Below are 24,241 nucleotides of genomic sequence, written 5' to 3'. Positions count from 1 at the left end.
TGTTGTGGGTTTAGTAACACTTTAACTTATTTTACTGAAATGTTTCGCTTGTATGACATAAAAAATTAGAACTATCACTCTTTTTATTCTCCAGAGTCTCTGCTTTCAGAAAATATATAATGCTTGGGGTTTTAACTAAGCTTTAGGGGCCAGATTCTCAAAGGCGTTACGACGGCGCAACACCATTTGCACGGTCGTAAGTCCTAATCTGGCCCGGCGTATCTATGCGACTGATTCTTAGAATCAGTTACGCATAGATACCCATTAGATCTGACAGGCGTAAGGCTCTTGCGCTGTCAGATCTTAAATGCAATTTTTTTTCCCGCCGCTAGGTGTCGCATCGTCGTTTTCCCTGTCGTCTATGCAAATTAGCTAGTTACGCGGGATTCCCGAACGTACGCGCGGGCGACGCAGTGATTTTACGACGTTTCCGTAAGCGTAAACTTGCCACCTGCTATAATGAGGGGCAAGTTTACGTAGGTCCGTCGTATGCCATGTTAAGTATGGCGTCGGGTCAGCGTCGGCTTTTTCCGTCGTTTTCGTAAGTCGTTCGCGAATACGACTTTACGTCAATGACGCTCACTTCGGCGTCATTGACGTTTTCCGTCGTGAGCTGGAGCATGCGCACTGGGCTATTTTTCCGCCCGGCGCATGCGCAGTTCGATCGGCGCGGGGGCCCCGCTTAATTTAAATACAAGCCGCCCCCTTTGAATTACGCGGCCTTACGCCGGGCCAATTACACTACGCCGACGCAAATTACGGAGCAAGTGCTTGGAGAATATGGCACTTTCTCCAGTAATTTGCGGCGGCGTAGTGTAAATGGCTTACGCTACGCCGCCGCAGATTCTACAAGAATCTGGCCCCATGGTTTCTTAGTGCCCCATAACAAGCTGCTTTCTATGGTGACACTCCTGCAGGCTTGATCTGGAGCCATACTGTGTGAGTCTGTTGACACATACAGTGTGGCTCAGCCCTGCCCCCCAGCTCTCTACACACAGGATTTGATTGACAGCGGCATGAGCCAGTGGCCCCTGCTGCTGCGGCGCCTTCTGTGAGAAGAGGAGAGAAGAACAGTGCTGCTGCAGGTGGGCACAGCACTGGATTGAGAGTGGGCTCAGGTAAGTATTTCAGGGGGGGGGGCTTGACATGGAAAGTTTTTTTTTTTTTTACCTTAATGCATTTTCTGCAAACTTTTTATCTTTACAACCATTTTAATTTTGGATGGGCTGAAATACAAGGCAAGTGAAACTGGGGCTGGCTGCATTTTTTTTTATTTTTTCAAAGTGAAATTCACAGAACATTATGTGTTGTGCTGTGGTGCCTTCCAGCCCTTGTGCATTTTGAGGGTATGTTGGGGTGCCATTAAAAATGAATGACACCTGCAGGGCACCCACTCCTTTAACCCCCGGACCATATTGCTGCCCAAAGACCAGAGCACTTTTTGCGATTCGGCACTGCGTCGATTTAACTGACAATTGCGCGGTCGTGCGACGTGGCTCCCAAACAAAATTGGCGTCCTTTTTTCCCCACAAATAGAGCTTTCTTTTGGTGGCATTTGATCACCTCTGCGGTTTTTAGTTTTTGCGCTATAAACAAAAATAGAGCGACAATTTTGAAAAAAAAATTTTTTTTGCTTTAATAAATATCCCCTAAAAATATATAAAAAAACGTTTATTTTTCCTCAGTTTAGGCCGATACATATTCTTCTACATATTTTTTTGTAAAAATAAAAATTGCAATAAACGACTGGTCACCAGTCATCTCTATGACCGTCGGAGGCCCGGGCGCGACCTTATGACGTTACGCCCGGTACCTGGAGGTAAACAAAGCCGCTGTCGGCATGAGATCGGTGAATTTTTTTTTTCAATCTCATGCTTTCCAGCCTGGAGGAGAGATGTGGGGTCTTATTGACTCCACATCTCTCCATAAAGAGGACCTGTCACAGTGATTCCTATTACAAGGGATGTTTACATTCCTTGTAATAGGAATAAAAGTGATCAAAAACAAAGAATGAATGAATGACTTGTATAGCGCTACTCATGCGAACTGAATCGCCTCTGGGCGCTTTTTTCCAGCCAGTGTCTACTTGGCTGGTGCAGTCATTTTACCCCGTAGGATCGTGACACGCTTGGGATACACAGTCATACACACAGATATACAATAATAATAATTTTAAAACGACCCTGTCCCCGGTAGCTCGCGCACGGAAGTGAACATGCATCCCGCCCACATATGTAAACGCCGTTCAAACACCTCATGTGAGGTATCGTCATGTGCATAGGAGCGTGTGCAACAATTCTAGTACTAGACCTCCTCTGTAACTCGAAAATTGTAACCTGTAAAAAAAATTAAAGCGTTGCCAATGGAGATTTTTAAGTACCGAAGTTTGGTGCCATTCCATGAATGTGCGCAATTTTAAAGCGTGACATGTTAGGTATCTATTTACTCGGCGTAACATCATCTTTCACATTATATAAAAAAATTGGGCGAACTTTACTGTTTTGTTATTTTTTTACGTATTGCGCAAATACCATGTGAGAAAAAAAGGTTGCAATGACCGACATTTTATTCCCTAGGGTGTCTGCTAAAAAAAATATATATATAATGGTTGGGGGTTCTAATTAATTTTCTAGCAAATCTAACCCTTTTTGTTGTAGTAGAGCAGGGGTGGCCAACCAATGGCCGGCAGAGCCCTCTGGAATGGCGGGTTGGCAAGCAAATATCGTAGGTTGCCAACCTGCCATACCACAGCATCAGTGTTGTGATGTGAAGCTGGTGGTAGAGGAAGAAAGCGGCCGCGGAGCAGAGCCCCATAAGCCGATGTGTCCTCTACAGTTTGTATGCTCCATCAGAAAATTGTTGTCGAAATTTTCCAAATGTGGGATAGCATGCTTTAAAATTTTCCACCAACAATTGTGTGTTGTTGGATTTTCCCATTGTGTGTACACGAGTCCTTCAGACAAAACTCCAAAGTACGAACACACATGCTCAGAAGCAATGCTCATGAAACGGAGGAGGAGGATTTACCACTGTGTATTAAGCTATTATAACACAGCACTTTTTTTAGGTTCGTAGTAGGTTTTAGAACTGGCACAGCTTTGTGTATCATTGTAAAGCCTCATACACACGATCGGACTTCAAACAAATATAAACGTAGTGACGTAATACATGTTTTTTTCTGCTCTTTAGTGCCACCCTTTGGGCAACTTCTGCTATTGCTGGTTGATCTTTTGCATTGGTTCTGAGCATGTGTGTTAGGACTTTTCTGTACACACGATCAGACTTTGCACCATTGGACTTTAGTTGTCGAAAAGTTTGTTTGCAGAGCGAACATTTGTCTGATGAAAATCAAAAAGGTTTGTCTGATGGAGCGCACACACGGTCAGATTTTCTGAAAACCTGGTCATTTTGAAGTTTGTTGTCAAAAAGTCCAATCATGTGTATGGGTCTAAACTGACAGTCAGCAGCTCTCTGCTCTGCTCTCTGAGAACTGAGCAATCAGCTGTGTTTGATCTCTCAGTCTTAGAAGTGGTGGGGGACTTCTGTACATCCACCTAGCGTATCTCACAAAAGTGAGTACATCCCTCACATTTTTGTAAATATTTTATTATATCTTTTCATTTGATAACACTGAAGAAATTACACTTTGCTACAATGTAAAGTAGTGAGTGTACTGCTTGTAAACAAATTTATTTTTACTGTCCGCTCAACATAACTCAACACACAGCCATTAATGTGTAAACCGCTGGCAACAAAAGTCAGTACACCCCTAAGGCCCCTTTCACATTGAGGAGTTTTTCAGGTGGTACAGCGCTAAAAATAGCGCTGCTATCCCACCAGAAAAACTCCTTCACTTCACACTGAGGCAATGCGCTGGCGGGAGACCAAAAAAATCTCCTGTCAGCGGCATCTTTGGAGCGGCATGTATACCGCTCCTTCTCATTGAAAACAATGGGAAACCGCGGCAATACGCCTCTATAGAGGCGCATTGCGGGCGGTATTAACCCTTTATCGGCCGCTAGCGGGGGTTAATACCGCACCGCTAGCGGCTGATTCCCGCTGCAATCCCGGTGGTATAGCGCCGCTATTTTTAGCGGCGTTATACCGCCACCGCGGCTCCCAGCCCAGTCTGAAAGGGGCCTAAGTGGAAATGTCCAAATTGGACCCAATTCGTAATTTCCCCTCCCTGGTGTAATGTGACTCGTTAGTGTTACAAGGTCTCAGGTGTGAATGGGGAGCAGGTGTGTTAAATTTGGTGTTATCGCTCTCACTCTTCTATACTGGTCATTGGAAATTCAACATGGCACTTCATAGTAAATAACTCTCTGAGGATCTGAAAAAAAGAATTGCTGCTCTACATAAAGATGGCCTAGGCCAGTGATGGCGAACCTTGGCACCCCAGATGTTTTGGAACTACATTTCCCATGATGCTCAGCTAGGCCAGTGATGGTTCGCCATCACTGGCCTAGGCTATAAGAAGAGTGCCAAGACCCTGAAATTGAGCTTCAGCACGAAGGCCAAGACCATACAGCAGTTTAACAGGACAGGTTCCACTCAGAACAGGCTTCACCATGGTTGACCAAAGAAGTTGAGTGCACATGCTCAACCTCATATACAGAGGCTGTCTGTGGGAAATAGACGTATGAGTTCTTCCAGCATTGCTGCAGAGGTTAAAGGGGTGGTCAGTGTGCTCAGACCATACGCCGCACACTGCATCAAATTGGTCTGCATGGCTGCCATCCCAGAAGGAAGCCTCTTCAAAAGAGGATGCACAAGAAAGCCCGCAAACAGTTTGCTGAAGACAAGTAGACTAAGGACATGGATTACTGAAACCATGTTCTGTGGTCTGATGAGACCAAGATAAAAGTATTTGGTTCAGATGGTGTCAAGTGTGTGTGGCGCCAACCAGGTGAGGAGTACAAAGACAAGTGTGTCTTGCCTTTCAGTCAAGCATGGTGGTGGGAGTGTCATGGTCTGTGGGTGCATGAGTGCGGCCGACACTGGGGAGCTACAGTTCATTGAGAGAACCATTAAATGCTGTTCACACTCAATTGTTCACTATGTGATTTGTTTTCTGTATTCTGCAAAAAACTGTTGATCCTCCTGTCCAGGTCCCCAATTTAGCTAGGGATTTTGGCGAGCAGCATTGGCAGCTCTGCAGAAGCTCAGTTTTCAGTGAATTTCTATGCTGGGTAGACTCTGTTATCCTGGGTGGACGTCATATGATGTTGCGCCTTTAAAAACCACTAGGGGGCGCGAGCGCCGCCAGCAGCGCGTCACCGAGGACCCGGTGCTTCTGCCCTAGTGTTAACCCCTTCCCTGCCAGTCATATTTATACAGTAATTGATGCATTTTTATAGCAGGGATCGTTGTATAAATGTAAATGGTCCCAAAAATGTGTCCGCCGTAATATCGCAGTCACGATAAAAATCGCTGATCACCGCCATTACTAGTAAAAAAAATTATAATAAAAATGCTATCAATCTATCCTCTATTTTGTAGACGCTATAACTTAGGCAAACCAATAAATATACGTTTATTGTGATTTTTTTTTTTTTTACCAAAAAGATGTAGAATACGTATCAGCCTAAACTGAGGAAACAATTTTTAAAAAAATGGATATTTATTATAGCTAAAAATAAAAAATATTGTGTTTTTTTTTTTCAAACTTGTCCCTCTTCTATTGTTTATATCGCAAGAAATGAAAACGGAAGAGGTGATCAAATAGCATCCAAAATAAAGCTCTATTTGTGGGGAAAAAATGATAAAAATGTCATTTGGGTACAGTGTTGCATGACCGCGCAATTGTCATTCAAAGTGTGACAGCGCTAAAAGCTGAAAATTGGTCTGGGCAGGAAGGGGGTGAAAGTGCCTGGTAGGCAAGTGGTTAAAGGTAAAAATGCTTTTAAATGTCCTTATTTCTTCTGAGAAATCCTCACTTCCTGTTCTTCTGTCTGTAACTCCATACAGTAATGCAAGGCTTTCTCCCTGGTGTGGAGAAAGCCTCTTGAGGGGGCGAGCAGGAGTGTCAGGACGCCCACTAACACACAGCTCCTTTCTCTATCTGCAATGTAGTGAGCGTCCTGACTCTCCTGTATTCCAGGGGAGGGGTCGAGCACGACACTCCACACCAGGGAGAAAGCCTTGCATTACTGTGTGGAGTTACAGACAGAAGAACAGGAAGTGAGGAATTCTCAGAAGAAATAAGGACATTTAAAAGTAAAATTGAAGGATGATGTAAGTGAAGGAGGACTGCACTGAGGTAAAATTTAGGGATTTTTTTTTTTACCTTTACAAACCCTTTAAAGTGGAAGTAAACCCTTCAATTTCATAGTTACAAAAACAGTTAACATTCCCTGCATGCCGGAAATGTTAGCTGTCACATTTGTTTGTGCTCTCAACCAAACTGCCAAACCATCCAATGGCTGGTTTCATAACAGGTCACATGTACAGCAGCATGGCAGTTGCAGATTAAACAGAGGCCAAGATGGCCGCTTCCTTGGTTGAAAACGATAGGAGGATTTACTTCCACTTTAAGGCCCCATACACACGATAGAATTTATCCGCAGATACGGTTCAGCGGACCGTATCCGCGGATAAATCCTCTCTAAGATTTCAGAGGATTTCAATGCGATGGCGTGTACACACCATCGCATTGAAATCCGCGCTGAAATCCTCTGCCGATGACGTGTCGCGCCGTCGCCGCTATTATGACGCGGCGACGGGCGCGACACTGTCATATAAGGAATTCCACGCATGCGTCTATTCATTACGGCGCGTGCGGGGAATCCCTTTGGACGGATGGATCCGGTAAGTCTGTACAGACGAGCGGATCCATCCGTTGGAATGGATTCCAGCAGATAGATATTCTGTGCATGTCGACAAATATTTATCTGCTGGAAATCCATTCCAGAGGAGATTTATCTGCGGATAGATATCCGACGGAGTGTACACACCATAGGATCTATCCGCAGAAACCCATTTGATGGGATTTATCTGCGGATAGATTCTATGGTGTGTATGGGGCCTAAGGTGGTGGAGTGCCACGACCTTAATGTGCGTCTTCTTAAGCCACTCCTTTGTTGCCTTAGTGGTATGTTTTGGCTCATTGTCATGCTGGAAGAGCCATCCACGATTCATCTTCAGTGTTCTGGCTGAGGGAAGAAGGTTCTCATCCAAGATTTTACAATGCATAGCCCCGTGCATTGACCCCTCAATGCGGCAAAGTCTGTCTGTAGCTTTAGCAGAGAAAAAGCCCCAAAGCATAATGTTTCCACCTTCGTGTTTGACTGTAGGGAAGGTGTTCTTGGGGTCATAGTCGGCATTTTTCTTCTTCCAAACACTACGAGTCAAGTTAATGCCAAAGAGCTTAATTTTTATCTCATCTGACCACAGCACTTTCTCCCAATCCTTCTCTGAATCATTTAGATTTTCATTTGCACACTACAGATGGGCCTGTACATGTGCCTTCTTGCGGAGGGGGGCCTTGTGGGCTTTGGTGGAGCTTCGATGAGGCTTTGGTGAGGCTTTGTGGGGCTTCAATGAGGCTTCCTGTGAGCTTTGCCATAGACTTCTATGGTAAGGTGACCAGATTTTTAAAATGAAATCCGGGGACATATTTTTTCTTTACTAGTAATGGCGGCAATCAGCGACTCTCTGCCCGTCGCTGCCCACCTCACAGCCTCTCAAGTCTTACTCTTCGGGCCCCGGCTACTACTGGATGGGGAGCGGAGGAAGATCACTCCGCCAGGGAAGGCAAGGAGATAGGCAGGTGGCTAGCCAGGATTTGAGCCAAGGCAGAATAACATGTGAGCGGAGGTGAATGGGCATGCGCCCGAAACTGAAGAAATATTCCCTCCGCTCTGACCAGCACATGATCATCAGAAAGGGGCACAGATAATGGAAAAAATATAACCCCCCCTATGCTAGTAGGCACGGCAGAGCGGGGGGGGGGGGGGGTGTTATTCTAATTTTTTTAATTTTAATTCTGCACTGATTGTCTTTGAAATTGCCCCTGCCCCCTATTAAATCCAATCTGGGGACAAAACCCAGGGACAGACTTGGTCCGGGGACAGTGTCCTCAATCAGGGGACTGTCCCCTGAAACTGGGGATGTCTGGTCACCCTACCTTAATGTGCGTTGAAGCAAGCAAGTGTAAATGAGCCCTTACTGTACTAATGACACTGGCAGAGAAGAGGTTAACATCAGGAGCAATCAAAGAGTTAAGTATGTCCCTAGGGGGTGCTTTCTAATTGTGTGTGGGGGATGGTCTGGCTGGATGAAGATAGAGATCGGTGTTCCTGCTTAGCACCAATCTCCATCTCCTTCCTTGTCAGAACAACAATCTGCCTTGTTTATATAGGCAGATCGCCGTTCTGCCTTTCTGGGGAACAATCGCAGGTGGCTGTGGACATCTGATTGCCCACGGACCCACTGATTGCCCCCCCCCCCCCTCTGTCCAATCAGCACGCGCCCCCAGTGTCTAATACACGAAATGACGTACAGGTATGTTGTTTTGTGTAACAGAGCAGTGGCGGCTGGTGCTGTATATTTTGGGGGGGGAGGGCAGCAAACAAGACCCCCATCGGCACTCTCCGGTCAGTCGGTCATTCGTCCCCAGTCACGCACTTACCCCATCTAGCAGCGTTGGCCCCTTCCTACGTTTCCTCCTTAGCGATGGCTTCACCCTGCATCTCTGGCTTTCTCACGGCTTCGTCCTTGGTTGCTTCCCTTATCCTTCCCTCTCGGCCAATGGGGTCTTAATCCTGATTGGCCGGGAGGCGAATCAGGAAAAAAATAATGAATATTAAGTTGCTATTGTCACACAACTGGGTGGGATTGGGACACAGCCCATTCTTTTTTTAAGCCAATTAGAACCTCTGGCTCTTATCATGTGCTTCTGAAAAAAAAACCTTACTGGAAATCCATGCGTCCGGTGCCCTGCAAGTAGATTAGGGGCCGGGTGCATGGATTAGGGGGGCGATGTCCCCGCGCCCCTAATGGACGGGCTGCCACTGCTCCATTCACACCTGCTTGTCCCTCAGAACATGCAAACGGATGTGCGTTGTCCTTGTGGAGTCATCGATTGTTATTTCCCTATACATAAGCCTATAATAAGGCTTACCTGTAGGTACAGTATCTCCTAAACCTCTAGGGTTTACGAGATATTCGCCATAGAAGCCGGCGCCGACATAATTGGCGCATGCGCACTCAAGAAAGGGCATGATCCGTGCCGTTTCTATAGTGCCTGTGCCGTGACCGTTGGCTCCCGCGTGCATGCGCGGGAGTGAAGTCATGCAACTCCGGCCAATAGCAGAGCCGGAGTCCACGCCCCCGGAATGAAAGAAGGGTTGAAGATGGACGTGATGAGAGAGAGGGGACATCACTGACATTGCAGGCTTCTTCTGCAGGTAAGTGCCACATAATGGGCTACTATGCGTCACATACTCCTGTGTCTTCTGGGACACATACGGGTCCCAGAAGACAGCGCGCCCCATTCCTCAGAAGACAACGTGAGGAGGACGAGAAAGAAGCTAGCTGCAGGAGCTTCTTTAGGGTCTTGTAGAGCAATCCATTCAAGTGAATATGATGTCACGCGAAAAAGCGCCACAAAAAGTACGCAAAAACGTGTTAACGTGACGCACCGCTGTGAATAGGCGAGTTGATTCTAGGACATCTAAATGTGAAAACAAAATATTTGTAATAAATTAGCACTTTAATAAAATAACTAATGTTCATTAAATTAGATTACGAGATGATTGGTGTACAAATGTCACATGACTTATACTTTATTCAGCCAAACCAGAGCTATGAGACAACGGGAGGAAGTCCAACCACGCCTCCTGCAACTGAAGAGTTAACAGGCGTTGCGCAATCGTGATTGACAGCAAGCTTCCCTATCGGAGGCGGTGCGGTACGCTCACCCAGCCAATCACGTTCTCTATTTTCAAACGCTCAGCGAAGAGGCCAAGCCACTGATTGCCGTGGAAACCCCGGCAACAGCGACCTGTGATTGGCGGAGTCAAATTATAGCGCGTCTCTGATTGGTCTACGAGCCTGGGGGTTTAAAACGTTCAAACGCAGGGCGGCTGGCTGAGCGGTGCGGTGCAGTTAGCGGAGGGTAAAAAGCTGACGTTGTCTCTACACACCGGCCCGTCACTCACGTCTCATCGTCGCCTAATCCTATTATAATAATAATGGCCTCTCAGAACGTGGACCCGGCCGCCGCCAATTCCGCGGCCCAGAGGAAAGGACGGGAGTCCGGGACTCAGGCTGCTCGGGGCTCTGTGGGCAAGAGGTGAGGTGCAGTGTCCTCCTGTGTGGCTTTGTGTTCATAGACAGGTCTTTGTGTGTGTGTGAGACTCTGGGGGCCATCTTTTATATGGGCAACGGCTATACTGAGCTTCTCCTGGTAGGTCCTCTGTGGGCTCTGTCCACCAAATACATGGGTGACTTTACTATACGAATACAATCATTCTCAGACTGGCTCCACATACATGTTACAATCTGATCGTACAATCTAGTATGAGGACCTCCCTGAACTATCCCATCAATCAGGCGGGGCGCCTTCTACTACATACTTGTAGGTGAATCTAATGGAGAATGTAGTGTGTGTGTGTGTGTGTGTGACACCATTCCATTAAACCCGAACACATATGAATTACACAGGTTCTGAGGCTAATTTAAGGCAGCAAGTGAGTTTAATTGCCACCTTAATCGGCCACAATCTGTGTTATTAATGTGTTTGGTTTAAAGGGATGAGGTGGCAGCCACCTCATCCCTTTAATCCCTTGACCTGCAGAAGATTTACCCCCCCCCCCCCCCATGGCCAGGCTGTTTTTGTGATATGGCACTGGGTTACTTTAACTGACAATTGTGCAACACTGTATCCAATATTTTTTTTTTTTTTTTTTTTTTTCTATAAACCAAAAGTGTATGTATGTTAAAAATTTCTTGCTATAAAACCTATCAAATAATAAAAAAAATATCCCAATAGGTGTATATTGATTTGCGTGAAAGTTATAGCGTTTACAAACTATTGGATCCTTTTTTTTTTTTTTTCTAGTAATAGTGGTGATCAACAACTCGTAGCAGGACTGTGACATTGTGGTGGACACTAAGCCTAGGTTCACACTGCTGCGAATTCAAAATCGCTGTAAAATGCATGATTTTACCGCGATTTCGTGGCTGCGATTTTGCCGCGATTTCGGCCGCAATTTAATGTAAATCGCGGCCCGAAATCGCAAAAAGTAGTACAGGAACTACTTTTTGAAATCGCAGATGCGGCGTCGCACTGATTAGGACAGTGCCATTGCCGACAATTGCCGATTTGAGATGCGATTTGACATGTCAAATCGTACCCAGTGTGAACCAGGGCTTAGACCTCTTTCACATTGAGGCGTGGAGCCGCGGTGACGGTATACCCGCGCTATTTGTAGCACGGCTATACCGTCGTATTTACCGCGATATTCGGGCGCTAGTGGTGAGGTTTTAACCCCCGCTAGTGGGCGAAAAAGGGTTAATACCGCGTTGCGGGCGGTATTACCGCGCTTTCCCATTGATTTCAATGGGAAAGTGCAGTGAACACACCGCTCCTATACCGCGGTAAAGATGCGGCTAGCAGGACTTTTGGAGCGCTCCTGCTAGCGCACCGCTTCAGTGTGAAAGCCTTCGGGCTTTCGCATTGAACACTACAGGGCAGTTTTTTTCATGCGGTATAGCAGCGCTATTTTTAGCGCTGTACCGCATGAAAAACGCCTCAATGTGAAAGGGGCCTAACACTTTGACACCAATATTTTTTTTTTCTTATTTTTCTTGAGACCAGTGATGCTGATACAGTGATCAGTGCTAAGAAATATGTGCCGTTACTGTACTAATGACACTGGCAGGGAAGTGGTTAAAGGGTATGTTAAAAAAAAAACGCACACCCTTTACATACCCTTTCCCTGCCAGTGTCATTAGTACAGTAACGGCACATATTTTTAGCACTTATCACTGGTCTCAAGAAAAATAAGAAAAAAAAAATATTGGTGTCAAAGTGTTGGTGTCCAATTTGTCCACCACAATGTCACAGTCCCGCTATGAGTTGCTGATCACCACTATTACTAGTTAATAAAAAATAAAAAAAAAACACCCTTTAAAAACAAACATGTTATACATACATCCACTGTGCAGCTGGTTTTGCACAGAGTGGCCCCGAACCCTGTCTTCTGGGGTCCCTCGGCAGCTGTCTCGGCTCCCCCTCAGCAAGTGAGCGAGCATGGTGTTGAGTTCTTGCGGGCGTGTTCCTGTGATAGAGCCGGCGGCCATAGCCACTCACTGTATGCGCTGCTTTCAATCAACCAATGAATGAGCCAAGAAGCAAGCGCGTTCACTGCGCAGGACTTTCGAGGGGGTCAGGTAAGTAAACGGGGGGCCGCTAATCCACAGATGTGTTCTCACCTTAATGCAATAAGGTGATAAAACTTTTACCTTTACAACCCATTTAACATCGGGGGTGATCAAAGGGGTTAACTGTGTGCCTAACTAATGTTAGTGTCGTGGGGGAGGTGCTTTTACTAGTGGAAGACATGGATCGGTTTTCCTGCTTTACAGAAGCACAGGATCCATGTCTTCTGTACTGACAGAACGACAATCTGCCTTGTTTACATAAGCCAACTGCCATTTTGCTTGTGTACCAAACGATCAGTGGGTGCCGGTGGACATCATTTCCCGCTGTGTAAAATCGCAGCGTGAGCAAGCCAGGGGTGTGCTGGTACGTGTAAGTGCAGGATTGTATGTTATATTGTGCAGCGTGGTCCCCCTGTAGCAGTAAACGTGCTGTAGGGCAGTTGAGAGTTTGCTAAAGTGACTCTTTAGCCGGCAAAGGAAGTCTTGCTAGATCACTTCAGGCTGGCCACTTTTGCCGGTATAGATATGTAAAATAAGTCCTATACTGTTCAATATCCAGTAATACTGTCTTGCCCCTCCTCTGCACATGCTCAGTTGCCCTCCATGTTAAGGCACCTTTTTTTTTCTAGAGCCGATCTGCTGACAGCCTTAAAGCGGAGGTCTGCCCACCCCTGCAAAATTTAAAAGCCAGTACCTACACATGCTGCAGCTACTGACTTTTAATGGGACACTTGCCTGTCCTGGAGTCAGCGATGTTTCCATCAGCTGTCTGGTGCTACCATCGCTGGTGAGGGAACCTGGTAGTGAAGCATTACGGCTTTGTGCCCGGTCCTTACTGTACATGCACGAGGCACTGCTGCGCTCTCCTACTGGCCCGGCAGTGGAGGGAGCCGAGCTGCTGGCGTAATTTGCTGTGTCATGGGTTTAGTGCCACTTTATAATTTACTACTGCTCAGGGGCTTTGGGCTTCAACAAAATGGCAGCCTCTAGCAAGAAGAAACGGGGGCAATGCTGGAGGCAATTTACAGCACACACTAACTTCGGTAGCATAATTAACATGGGATCTATGTTCCTTGCTAATTAACATTTATATTTTATCAAGTTTTTATTGGTGAAGTTCTGCTTTAGACTCCTTTCACACTGGAGCGTATTGCAGGCGCTATAGCGTTAAAAAATAGTGCCTGCAATACGCCCACTATTCAGCAGCGCATTGCAGGTGGTTTTAACCCTTTCTCGGCCGATAGCAGGGGGTAAATGTGCCCCGCTAGCGACTGAAATGCGCTGCAAATCCGCCCATAGCGTTGGCGGTAAAAATAGCAGTGTTTTACCGCCGACGCTATGGGCGGTACAGTGTGAAAAGGCTCTTAATTACACAGGTTCTGTGATAAAGGAGGGTAAATAAACTAATTCAAATTGTCCTTAAAACCTGTGTGATTAATGTGTTCAGTTTTTTTTTAAAGGCGTGTGTGGCTTTTTTTGTTTAAAAAAAAAAAATGTTATACTTGCCTGCTCGGTGCACAGAACGTCCGGTTCCTCTTTTTGGGGTCCACCGGTGGTGGTCCTGGCTCCTCTTCGAGCGCCCCCATGGAAAACCGCGTTCCATGGGAACACTCGTGTTAGACAGCAGGACTCAGCCCCGCCCCCTGCCTCCCATGTCACTGGTTTTGGTTCAAAGCAGTGTGGGCCAGTGACTAGAGCTGTTGGGCTTGTTCTTGTCACTGAAACGATCGGTTTCAGATGAGAAAAAGAGGGGGCTCTGGGGGGGGGGGGCAGCTGAAGGTGAAAAACCATGAGACTTGCACTGATCTGGCACCTCATCCCTTAAATTAAATTGAATAGGGAATAAAGGAGTATGGGATTATTACGGTGCCAACAGATGGCAACCAAAACACAAATATATAAAAATACAAAAATTATTAATTACAAAGAGATAAAGTTGGTTCAAACATATAAGCAGTACAATAAGAACGTGGGAGCAAACATCACAGTACAGGCCAATGGTCAGGTCTTCCAGACTAGTTTCGCCAAACCTTTGGCTTCATCAGGGGATTTGTGACATGACCAGCTCAGTAAGTGGCTCCAAAGCTCCTATGTGAACCATTCGGGATAAACCCAGGTCACCCGAAGGCGGATTCGGATCCAAAGACCCCTAGTTGTGGCTAGAGAAACTGGCGATTATAATAAAGAAGGCAGGAATGCTGAACTGATTTTGGATATAAATATATATTATGACTCCAGATGAAGTGGAAAATTGAGAAAGCGCAAATGTGACTTCAAAACTGGTCTGCAAATTGCAGATAAATTGGTCAGCGTCCCTGTAGAGCCTAATTGCATGTTTTATCATATGTGTTGGAGACTTTATCAGAAGTCATCAGGCTAACAGAAGAACGGGGCATGAGACCGCTACAGGACACAGTGCTCTGAGGAGAGATAACACTGCAGATATGTGCCCAGCTCAAATTTTAATGCATCGTGTTTACATCTACTTTAAGTTAATGGATATTCTGCTTCTTCACTAAACCTCCCCCCCAATAAATGAGCTTTAATTGGGGAGGGGGGGGGTAACCTACTACACTTGCCTGCTCTTTGCAATAGTTGCACAGAGCAGCCCTGATCCTCTTCTTTTTGGTTCCCCCTCTGTTGGTCCTAGTTTCTTCCCCCCTGCTGATTCCCCTCAATGGCAAGCTTCCTGCTATGGGGGCACTTAAACAGGCCTGCTCTCAAGCCACGCTCCTGTGAATGGAGGATTGACTGATGGCAGCAAGGAGAGCGCAGTGGTGCCTCGTGCATGCACAGTAGGGTTCTGCTTAAAGTATTTTGTGAATCCCCCTTTTTATTAGTGCTTCTCATCTTCTACATGCACACTCAATGATGGCTGCATGGCTTTTCTGATGGTGATGACATTGGGCCAAGTTTTCATGGGGCTTTGGGGGCAATCCTCATCCAGGTGAGGATGATATACCTTGCCTCATACCCCCGGGGGACGTCATGTCCCGGGAGGCTGCAGGACCATTCACAAAATTCTGCACAAGCTGGCTGTGGTGCCTTAGGAAGCCACAGCTGACTCCTGGATCCTGTAGCCAAGATTGTCACTAAATACACGTTTTTTCTCAAAATTATCGATACACATTCACTACTTGATTAGAGGTCGACCGATATGGGTTTTTCTCTGGCTGATATTTAGAAATCGGACTGGCCGATATTTTAGGGCGATATATATATATATATATTTTTTTTTTTTTTTTAGCAAATCTAGGGTGAAGAGGTGGGGAGGTTGTTATTGTTTAGGGTGGAGCGGTGGTGTGCAGCCTATCGGTGTCCATCAGTGCCACCTCGCCAGTGCATCTCACTAAATGCCATTCAGTGCCCACCAGTACAGAGCTCCTCAGTGCCCACCAGTACAGAGCTCTTGGCTCTGTTCCGTCCCCTCGCCTGGCCATTTGTCCCCTAACGTGCTGCACGCCCTGCCTCTACACTACAATCAGCAGCTGCAGACTTCCTCCACTGGGGGGGAAAAAAATAATCCGCAAACAGCGACCGTGATATGGTGATAGCCGTTTAGAATAGATGGGGCGGGGGGGGGGGGTTTCCACCCAGAACGCCACCGCTTCTGATCCCTCTGATCCCCCGTTTTGACACAATAATCGGCTGATGCCGATATCTTTAAAAAAAGTGAAATATCGGCCGCTATATCGGCTGGCCGATATATCGGTCGACCCCTATACTTGATGGCCTTGTATGAAATGATGTCACCCTGTAACATCTGAGCAAGTGAACCTCCCACCACTTTCAGCAATTGGGTGGATCATGGAATGATCACTTTTTTTTTTTTTTTTTGACAAGTGATGAAACAATGTGAGGTTACCACTTTTGTTGCATTGGTGATCCATTTAAACTGCAGTGAAGGGAGAGTAATCGCATGAGAAATCAATGAGGGTTATTTGGTAAAGAAACGTACACGTTGGTTGCAGTTCTTTCCCTTCTCATTTAGCCCAACGTGTGGCAGCAGTTTGCGCTTTTTGCAGCTGAAACAGATTGCTACAGTAAGAGACTTGGCATTGTAGATGAGACAGATTTTCATTAAGACATAATTAAGCGCTGTCCAGAACACGTAATTTGGAGGCACTGGGATTGCAATGATCAGACAAGTAAGCTCACTAGCTCTATACCTATAAAGTGGCGATCAGATGTGGGTTTTATCGGCGCTGCCTAAGATTGGTGTAAATTGGGTAATGTTCAGATAGAAACCTTTAACGTATGTATGGGTTACCATTGTCGGATCTAGTTTCGTTGTCAGGTGACGCTTTTTTCTTTTTCTTCCAGGTTACAGCAGGAACTGATGACATTGATGGTAAGTAGAACATTTGATTTGTGAGTGTCTGATTCTGCCAGGTCAGATCTAGGTTATCATTTTTATGCTTCTTTTTCCAGATGTCTGGCAATAAAGGCATCTCAGCTTTCCCAGAGTCAGATAACCTCTTCAAATGGATTGGCACAATTGATGGTGCTGTGGGAACAGTAAGTATCAGCAGTGTTTTTTTTTTTTTTTTTTTTTTTCTGTTTTGATTAACTACTTGTGGACAGCATGTCGGCAAAGTGACACACTGGTAAGTCACTGCGTGTGTCTGGGTTTAGGGCATGCGCCCATCACCTGTCATGGGCTTTAGTTTGACACTCTGAACCCACCATTAGTAAACGGCTGAATGAACTGTATCTGTTGTAAGCTTCCTGAGGCCTTGATACATGTGGGAGCTCAATACTACGGTGCGTATTAAAGTGGTGGTATAACCTCATGGTATACTTGCACCTACAGGTAAGCCTTAATGTAGGTCTTTGCAATATCTCCTTAACCTTCATGGTTAAGGAGATATTTGCAGAAAAGCGGGCCCCGATGTCTACGATGCATGCGCGCCGTAGACAACGGCGCAGGCTCACTGATCGCGGCGGTTCCTGAATGGGAGCCTGCTGGAAATGTGCGCATTCGCGGGAGTGACGTCATCGCCGCTCCGGCCAATCACAGCGCCTGAGCGGTGATACCAGGAAGTCACTCCGGGTATAATGGCGGCAATGGAGGATGTGTCTGAGGAGCGCTACGGGGGCTTCGATCTAAGGTAAGTAATTGAGCTAGTATGCTAGTCATACTAGCTCATTATGCCTTTTACTTGGCACATTATGAAAGATGCCTTGAAATGAAGCCCCTCCTGTGCTGGGCTGTCGCTGCTGCAGAGGCCTCCATTTTTCACCCGGTCTTCCTTTCGGGTTTGTGGGCTGCAGCCTCTTGAGTGGCTGAGCCGCGATGTCCCTTATGGACATGTGCTCGAGAGTCTTGATGACGGCACATGGCTAATATGCTGTTGCTTCAGAGCGCATGATCTGGTGACATCACTGGCTGCTGCTCACTAGAATATCTCCTAAAGGAAGGTGGACTTTATGGGGCAGTTGGTGACTACTGGAAGCCTGCTGCCATTGTTAGAGCCCATTCACATCTAGGCGACAAAACGCCGGACGCTTGTGCCGCTGGGGAGAATTCCCATTGCTGTCTATGGAGATGGTTCACATCTCATAGACGCCGTACGCCTGCCGCCTGAAAAAAAGTCCCCGACCCTTTTTTTCAGGCGGCAATGGCAAGGCTTTGTAAAAAAAAAAAAAGTTACACTCGCGGCAAAATACGCAGCGTATGTGGCGTATCTTGTCGCGGAGGTGTGAATGGAGCCTTAGAGTGAAGGGGTTTATTCCTGTAGTGGGACTGGACACTTTGCTGCATACTTTCATGTAATGTATGCACTTGGGGATGAAAACACAGGCTGTGTCCCTGGCATTTGTCCTGGGTGCATACAACACTAAATGTATGAACCACGCAGTACACTGTCCAGTCACAGCAGCTGCCAGCCTCTCATAACGTTGACAGGTTGTTGGCACAGCACCTATTTGCTGGAGCCTCCTGCCCAGGAGCTAAGTGCTGGTCCTAAGTTGGCTAAAAAAGATGCTCTTTATGCAGTTCTTGTATTGACTTGGCATCCTTCTAGATGTATGTTGTAATCCTGTAGAATTGTTTTTATTTCTGTTATGTGAAATTTTAATGGCATTTATTTACACTGTTTAGGTTTATGAGAATTTAAGGTACAAGCTTTCTCTGGAATTCCCAAGCGGCTACCCCTACAATGCACCAGCTGTGAAGTTTATTACCCCATGCTTTCACCCTAATGTAGACAGTCATGGAAACATCTGCTTGGACATTCTAAAAGATAAATGGTCAGCTCTGTACGATGTTCGGACCATATTGCTCTCCTTACAAAGCCTTCTTGGAGGTGAGACCATCTTTTATGTCCATACTTCTATATGTGGTGTAGACACTGGTTCCTCTAAATGCAAATCTTGCAGTACCTTTTTATTGCAGTTTCTGCACCTGCCTGTTGACTTGGTACTAGACAATGTCTTATAACATTAGCCACCTGTGGGAGGGGGGGTTCTACAAATCTGTATATATGGAACGAGAGAGACTCTCTCTTGCACATGCCTGTTTTGTTTTTTAGGAGGCCGCGCATTTTTAGCACTTCGCAATAGTCTTAAACTGGCTTGCCTGAAAAGCCACCTCTTATGTTGGGCCAATATGGGGTGGTGGTAGGTCAGCCTTTGACAGGAAGCATCAAATCTTGTTACAGCTTCTCCAGTTTCAGGCGTCCTCAGGACCTGTGTTAAGCTGGCCATACTTTTTACAGTCTGATCAAATCTCCTGCCAGGGGCATTGCTAAACAACTAAGTCAATTGGGCCATTCATTGTACCACATGGCTGCTGTTGGATCTAAAGTGACTTGGATTGATGCAATGTGAATGTAACAAGGTCAGTTTTCAAATTGAAATTAGGCTCTGCCCCCCTGAGTTGTCAATGTGCATGGCATTTTACAGGAAGGTAGGATCCAGAAAAGTGCGTAAAGCTGAATATTCTAATCTGCCTGGTGTTCAGCTTTAGGGCTCATGCACATGGCTATACTGGATTGTACACTAGCCAGAGCCTGCATAAAAACATTTCTAGGACCTGCAGCTGCTTCATACAACCACCTGTAGACATCAGATGCAACTACCTGCATATGGACGTAGACTCCAAACATTGATGGTGTATGATCAGAGCATATGTCCATGTGGGTGCTTTATGCAACCTGTGGAGTATACCTACCTACATCTGCATCTAGTTGTCTATAGGTGGTTGTATGCAGCCGATTTATGCCCCAAAAATTGTAACGCAGGCTCTGGATACTGCACAGCCCCTTTACAGCTGTGTGTGCATGAGCCCTGATATAGCTGGGTAGTAGATGCTTGCGACCACGCAGTTTCTGAGAGATGTATTCCAAGCAATTGCATGTGTGGTTTTCTTATCTTAACGTAATAAAATGTCCTGTTTTCAGAACCAAATAACGACAGTCCCTTGAATGCACAGGCTGCAGAGCTCTGGCAGAATCAGACAGGTAAGTGCTTTTATTGGCTGAATTCTAATGGACTCCCATGTTATAGTGGGACGTTGTATTTGTGTATGTCAAGCGATGTGCTGTTTGCAACAGCACTTCTAGGGAACAATGGTTTTCTGCTCTAAATATTACAATCCAGTTGTTGCCGGCGTATAAGGTGACCAACCCCCCCCCCCCCCCCCCCCCTTCTGACTAGTCTGTCTAGTAGCTTGGGTAAATTCTCAAGAGGGAACTGCACTGCGCTAAAGTAAAATAAAGTGAAAAATTATCTATATAAATAATGAAAATGAAGCTGCGACACCTAGAAAACATGCAATATTCATGTGGAACAAAATATATAAATTGGTAAAAGGTTGCGCTAATAACTAAAGATCTGTGAAGAAACTAATACATATAGTGAAAAAAGCCATCAATATGATATACTATAATCCACAGCATAAATGTGTAAACATAAACAAATCAAAATATGAGTCCACGTTAAATCCCAAAATGTAATATGAAAGTGAAAATAGCATTTGAAGGTAGGTCCACCGTCACCAGGATGAAAGGAAAAGCTGCTCCTTAAGGATACACTAGAAGAGGTACTAAATACTCTTACCAGACACGTAGGACCTCCCTGTACAAGCAAGGTCATAGACGCTTACAGATATAGCCTTCTGCAGGGTCTTACGAACCCCTTTAGCTCCTTCTCACCATCCTCTGTATCCCCTCAAATCGTGATCCTCAGGTTGATGAACCAAGGGGTCCGCAAAACAAATTGACCCTCGTTGGGAGAGGGAAACGTAAAAAAGAGAAGGGACTTGAGATGGTGTAATAAAGTTTTTACCACTCCTCGGTTTATTACAAAATACGATACAAAAAGTTAAAACCTATGTTCGTGAGAACAAATAAATAGCCGGCATAAAAAATTGCGTTGGCCCGTGCTTCTGGGGTCACGTTGGAACGTGATGATGTCAGAGCGTGGCTCCGCCCTGACATGTTTCGTCATATTACATTATCAAAGGGCATGGGCAACGCTCTGAAAGTTCACCATAAATGGCTCAAAGAGGTAAGACCAAGCCTCGTTTTCATGCTCTGCAACCGTATTCACAATAAGCCAAGCCTCATTCTGGATACTGAGATCGAGCCTTAGGAAAGCGCAACCTTGCGTGGAAAATGACACCGACACAAATCCATGTAATAACACCACAACCAATATACTAGTTGGAGTGAAAGGTCACGCAACCTACAATATATTTTTTTTTTTTTTCCCTAAATGTCCAGAATATGAAATAATATATAAAACATTTAAGAATGTATGTATTGGTCCATATATGCATGAAATATAACGTCAAACATACAAGGTAAAACGGGGTCAATTTCCAATAAATTAACCATTCCCTCTAAATGCCATAAGCCGATGTCGGCATTTAATAAAATAAGTTGGACTAAAAAAATGTATAAAATATTAGCATTCATGGAAGCCGTAAATAGCTTGGGTAACATACTGAAACGGCAAGAAGTCTGCAACTTAATCGCCAGCTTTGATGCAATGCTGCGGTGGTAAATACCTCATGTGCCCAGCAAAGTCCACTGTAGGGGGGGAACCAATGTGTGCAGAGCCAGATGGAGGGTCGGGTGCTTCAAACCAAAGCTCCGGTAGTGGATGGCGAGATGGCCGTGGAAGGAACAGGAGCAGCTGCATTCAGTAACATACTGTATACCGCCATGAGCCTATCATGGCGAACGACCTATTAATGAATACAAAGCCTGCTTGGATTGGCTTTGAGATTCAGAGAGACGTGGGCTGCCAATCCGAGCAGGCTTGGCTTCTAGAATATTGATAGAATACATTGCTCGCTGTGATTGTCAGAGGTTGGAACTTCAGCCCGTGCCTCTCTGAATCTCAAAGCCAATCAAAGCAGTCTTTGTAGTAATAGAATGCATTGCTTGCTGTGATTCTCAGTACGGTATACTGTGTGTAGCCAAAGCTACATGCAGTAATAAAGCACATCCAGCGGGTATACAGCAGGGTTTGACAAATTTGCTTGAAACCTAGGAGCCAGCTAAAAGTTAGGAGCCAGAAAACGCGCTTACAGATGGTAGCGCCCGCATATGTGAACGGTATTCAAACCACACATGTGAGGTATCACCGCGATCGTTAGAGCGAGAGCAATAATTCTAGCTCTGGACCTCCTCTGTAACTCAAAACATGCAACCTGTAGAATTTTTAAGTCGCCTATGGAGATTTTAAAGGGTAAAAGTTTGTCTGCATTCCACGAGCAGACGCAATTTTGAAGCGTGACATGTTGGGTATCAATTTACTCAACGTAACGATCTTTCACAATATAAAAAAAATTGGAATAACTGTTTTTTATTTTTTAATTTAAAAAAGTGTTTTTTTTTTCCCAAAAAAGTGCGCTTGCAAGACCGCTGAGCAAATACGGCGTGAGAAAGTATTGCAACGATCGCCATTTTATTCTCTAGGGCAGGGGTCTCCAAACATTCTAAACAAAGGGCCGGTTTATTGTCCTTCAGACTCTTGGGGGGCCGAACTTTGGCCAGCAGGGTTGGAAATGTTCCTGGCATCAGTGGGACTAAACATCTGGTATTAGGGGAAGGTATAGTGCCCCATCGTTGGTATCATAGGGAGGAATATTGCCCCATTAATGGTTTTAGTGGGAGAAATGGTGCTCCATTGTCGGTGTCAGATGGCAGAATAGTGTCTTGTATCAGTGGGAGGGATAGTGCTCCACGGGCCGGATAAAGGCACGTAAAGGGCCGCATCCGGCCCTCGGGCGGCAGTTTGGAGACCCCTGCTCTAGGGTGTTAGAATAAAAAATATATATCATGTTTGGGGGTTATAATTGGAGGGAAGGAGATGGCAGTGAAAATCTACACATTAGAACTGGTTTTACTTGTAATGCCAACGGCCACCACCACATGGTGCCAGGTCACATAAGGAAGCTTGGGACTTCACAAGGCCGCAAAGCCGCAGCCTCAATTACCGCCCGTTCGGGGGCGCCAGGTCACAATTTCTTGTCGCAATTGCGACCTGGCGTCTGGTTTTTGTCAAGCCCCGGTATACCGGCGTATAAGACAACCCGATCTTTGGGGGGGGGGGATTTTTTTTAAGTATATAAGTCGTGTTATACGCCAGAAAATGCATTACTACTACATTGTGATCTAGTCACCCATGGTGTTGGGATCAGGCTGCACAATGGTTTTAGGGTGAGTTGGGATTGTATACAAGATTCAGTTTTATCTGCAACCATGCTAGAATTTTTACAGGTAATAGTATCAATTTTAATATGAAGGGTAAAGGGTGGGGGGTGTGTGTGTGTGTGTGTGTTGTTTTTTTTTTTTTTTTTTTGCTTCAGCATACATTGCAAAGTAATCTTTTCAAACTCCGTAAAAAGACCAGGAGAGAGATTACTAGGAGTAAAGTACGCTTCCTGTGGGCCTTCACCAGAATCTAGGACATCTTTATGTCAGTGAATGTGGCCTGGGGGGTGTTTTACCCTCAGGGAAAGTAGATCTAAGATGAATGAGATTTCCAGGAGCCATTAGCTGGGAGAATTTCTCTGCCTTTCCCTAGTGACAGCTGTTTACTTTGAATTATGTAGAGCAGACTTTGTATCTTGCCATACAGATATGTAAATGTAGGTCTAAATATAACCCAGTGTGAAATCCTAGCCCAGCAATACAAGCTGCTTTTCCAGATTGTCAGTGTCTGCCACTAGGTGGCAGTCACAGCATTTCCAGATGTCATCCATGGCCTGTGATTTGTAACCCGCATTTTGTCTTTCAGCATACAAGAAGCATTTACTTGAGCAATACAAGAAGCACACCCAAGAAAAGGACATTTGACCGGCTGGCTGTTGTGTTCTGTATATGAATGCTGTAATATACGCTTAAGTTAATAAGAGTTTGATTGTTGTGTACAAATAAAGTGATTTTAATTTTTTGAATGTATTGTTAAGGTTTTCATGTCCCATGTACATTGATCCTCAGTCTGCCTTTCCTGAAGTTGCAGTAGGATTTTTTTTTAGTTGCTGACTTTGCCAAATTCATTAAAGATTTATAATAACACATACAGTATAATTGAATATTGACTTAAACATGAATTTCACTTGGCTATGAAAAAGTGCTGACTTTTATGAAGCTCCTATGTACCAGCCTGTAAAGTGGGTAAGATTGGCATCTTGCATTTGGCTATCGCTTCTGATCACTACACGAGGCCACAGACTCGGAGACTGGTCCTGGATGTATGTGTATCCCAGGGGGCCATGGTGAAGGGTGGGGTGTAGTAACGGCATCCTTGCCTAGGTGAGGATATGGAAGTGTGGTACCACCAAAAAGGTTCTTACCTGAAATGTAGGGGGCCCACCCCCTTTCTTTGTGTCAAT

General features: G+C 45.5%; 1 protein-coding gene across 1 annotated transcript; it reads left to right on the top strand.

The window, feature by feature from the left end:
* Positions 1 to 10,042: 10,042 nt before the first annotated feature.
* UBE2C (ubiquitin conjugating enzyme E2 C) lies at positions 10,043 to 23,926 on the top strand. Its single transcript, XM_040330261.1, has 6 exons — positions 10,043 to 10,297; positions 16,714 to 16,741; positions 16,822 to 16,908; positions 18,494 to 18,698; positions 19,794 to 19,853; positions 23,644 to 23,926. The coding sequence occupies exons 1-6, from the start codon at positions 10,197 to 10,199 to the stop codon at positions 23,700 to 23,702; spliced, it is 540 nt and encodes a 179-aa protein (XP_040186195.1). The 5' UTR covers positions 10,043 to 10,196; the 3' UTR covers positions 23,703 to 23,926.
* The last annotated feature ends 315 nt before the right edge of the window (positions 23,927 to 24,241 follow it).

Source organism: Rana temporaria, chromosome 12, assembly GCF_905171775.1.
Source record: "Rana temporaria chromosome 12, aRanTem1.1, whole genome shotgun sequence".
In the NCBI taxonomy this organism is placed as follows: domain Eukaryota; kingdom Metazoa; phylum Chordata; class Amphibia; order Anura; family Ranidae; genus Rana; species Rana temporaria.
This window is presented reverse-complemented; position numbering and strand designations above follow the sequence as displayed.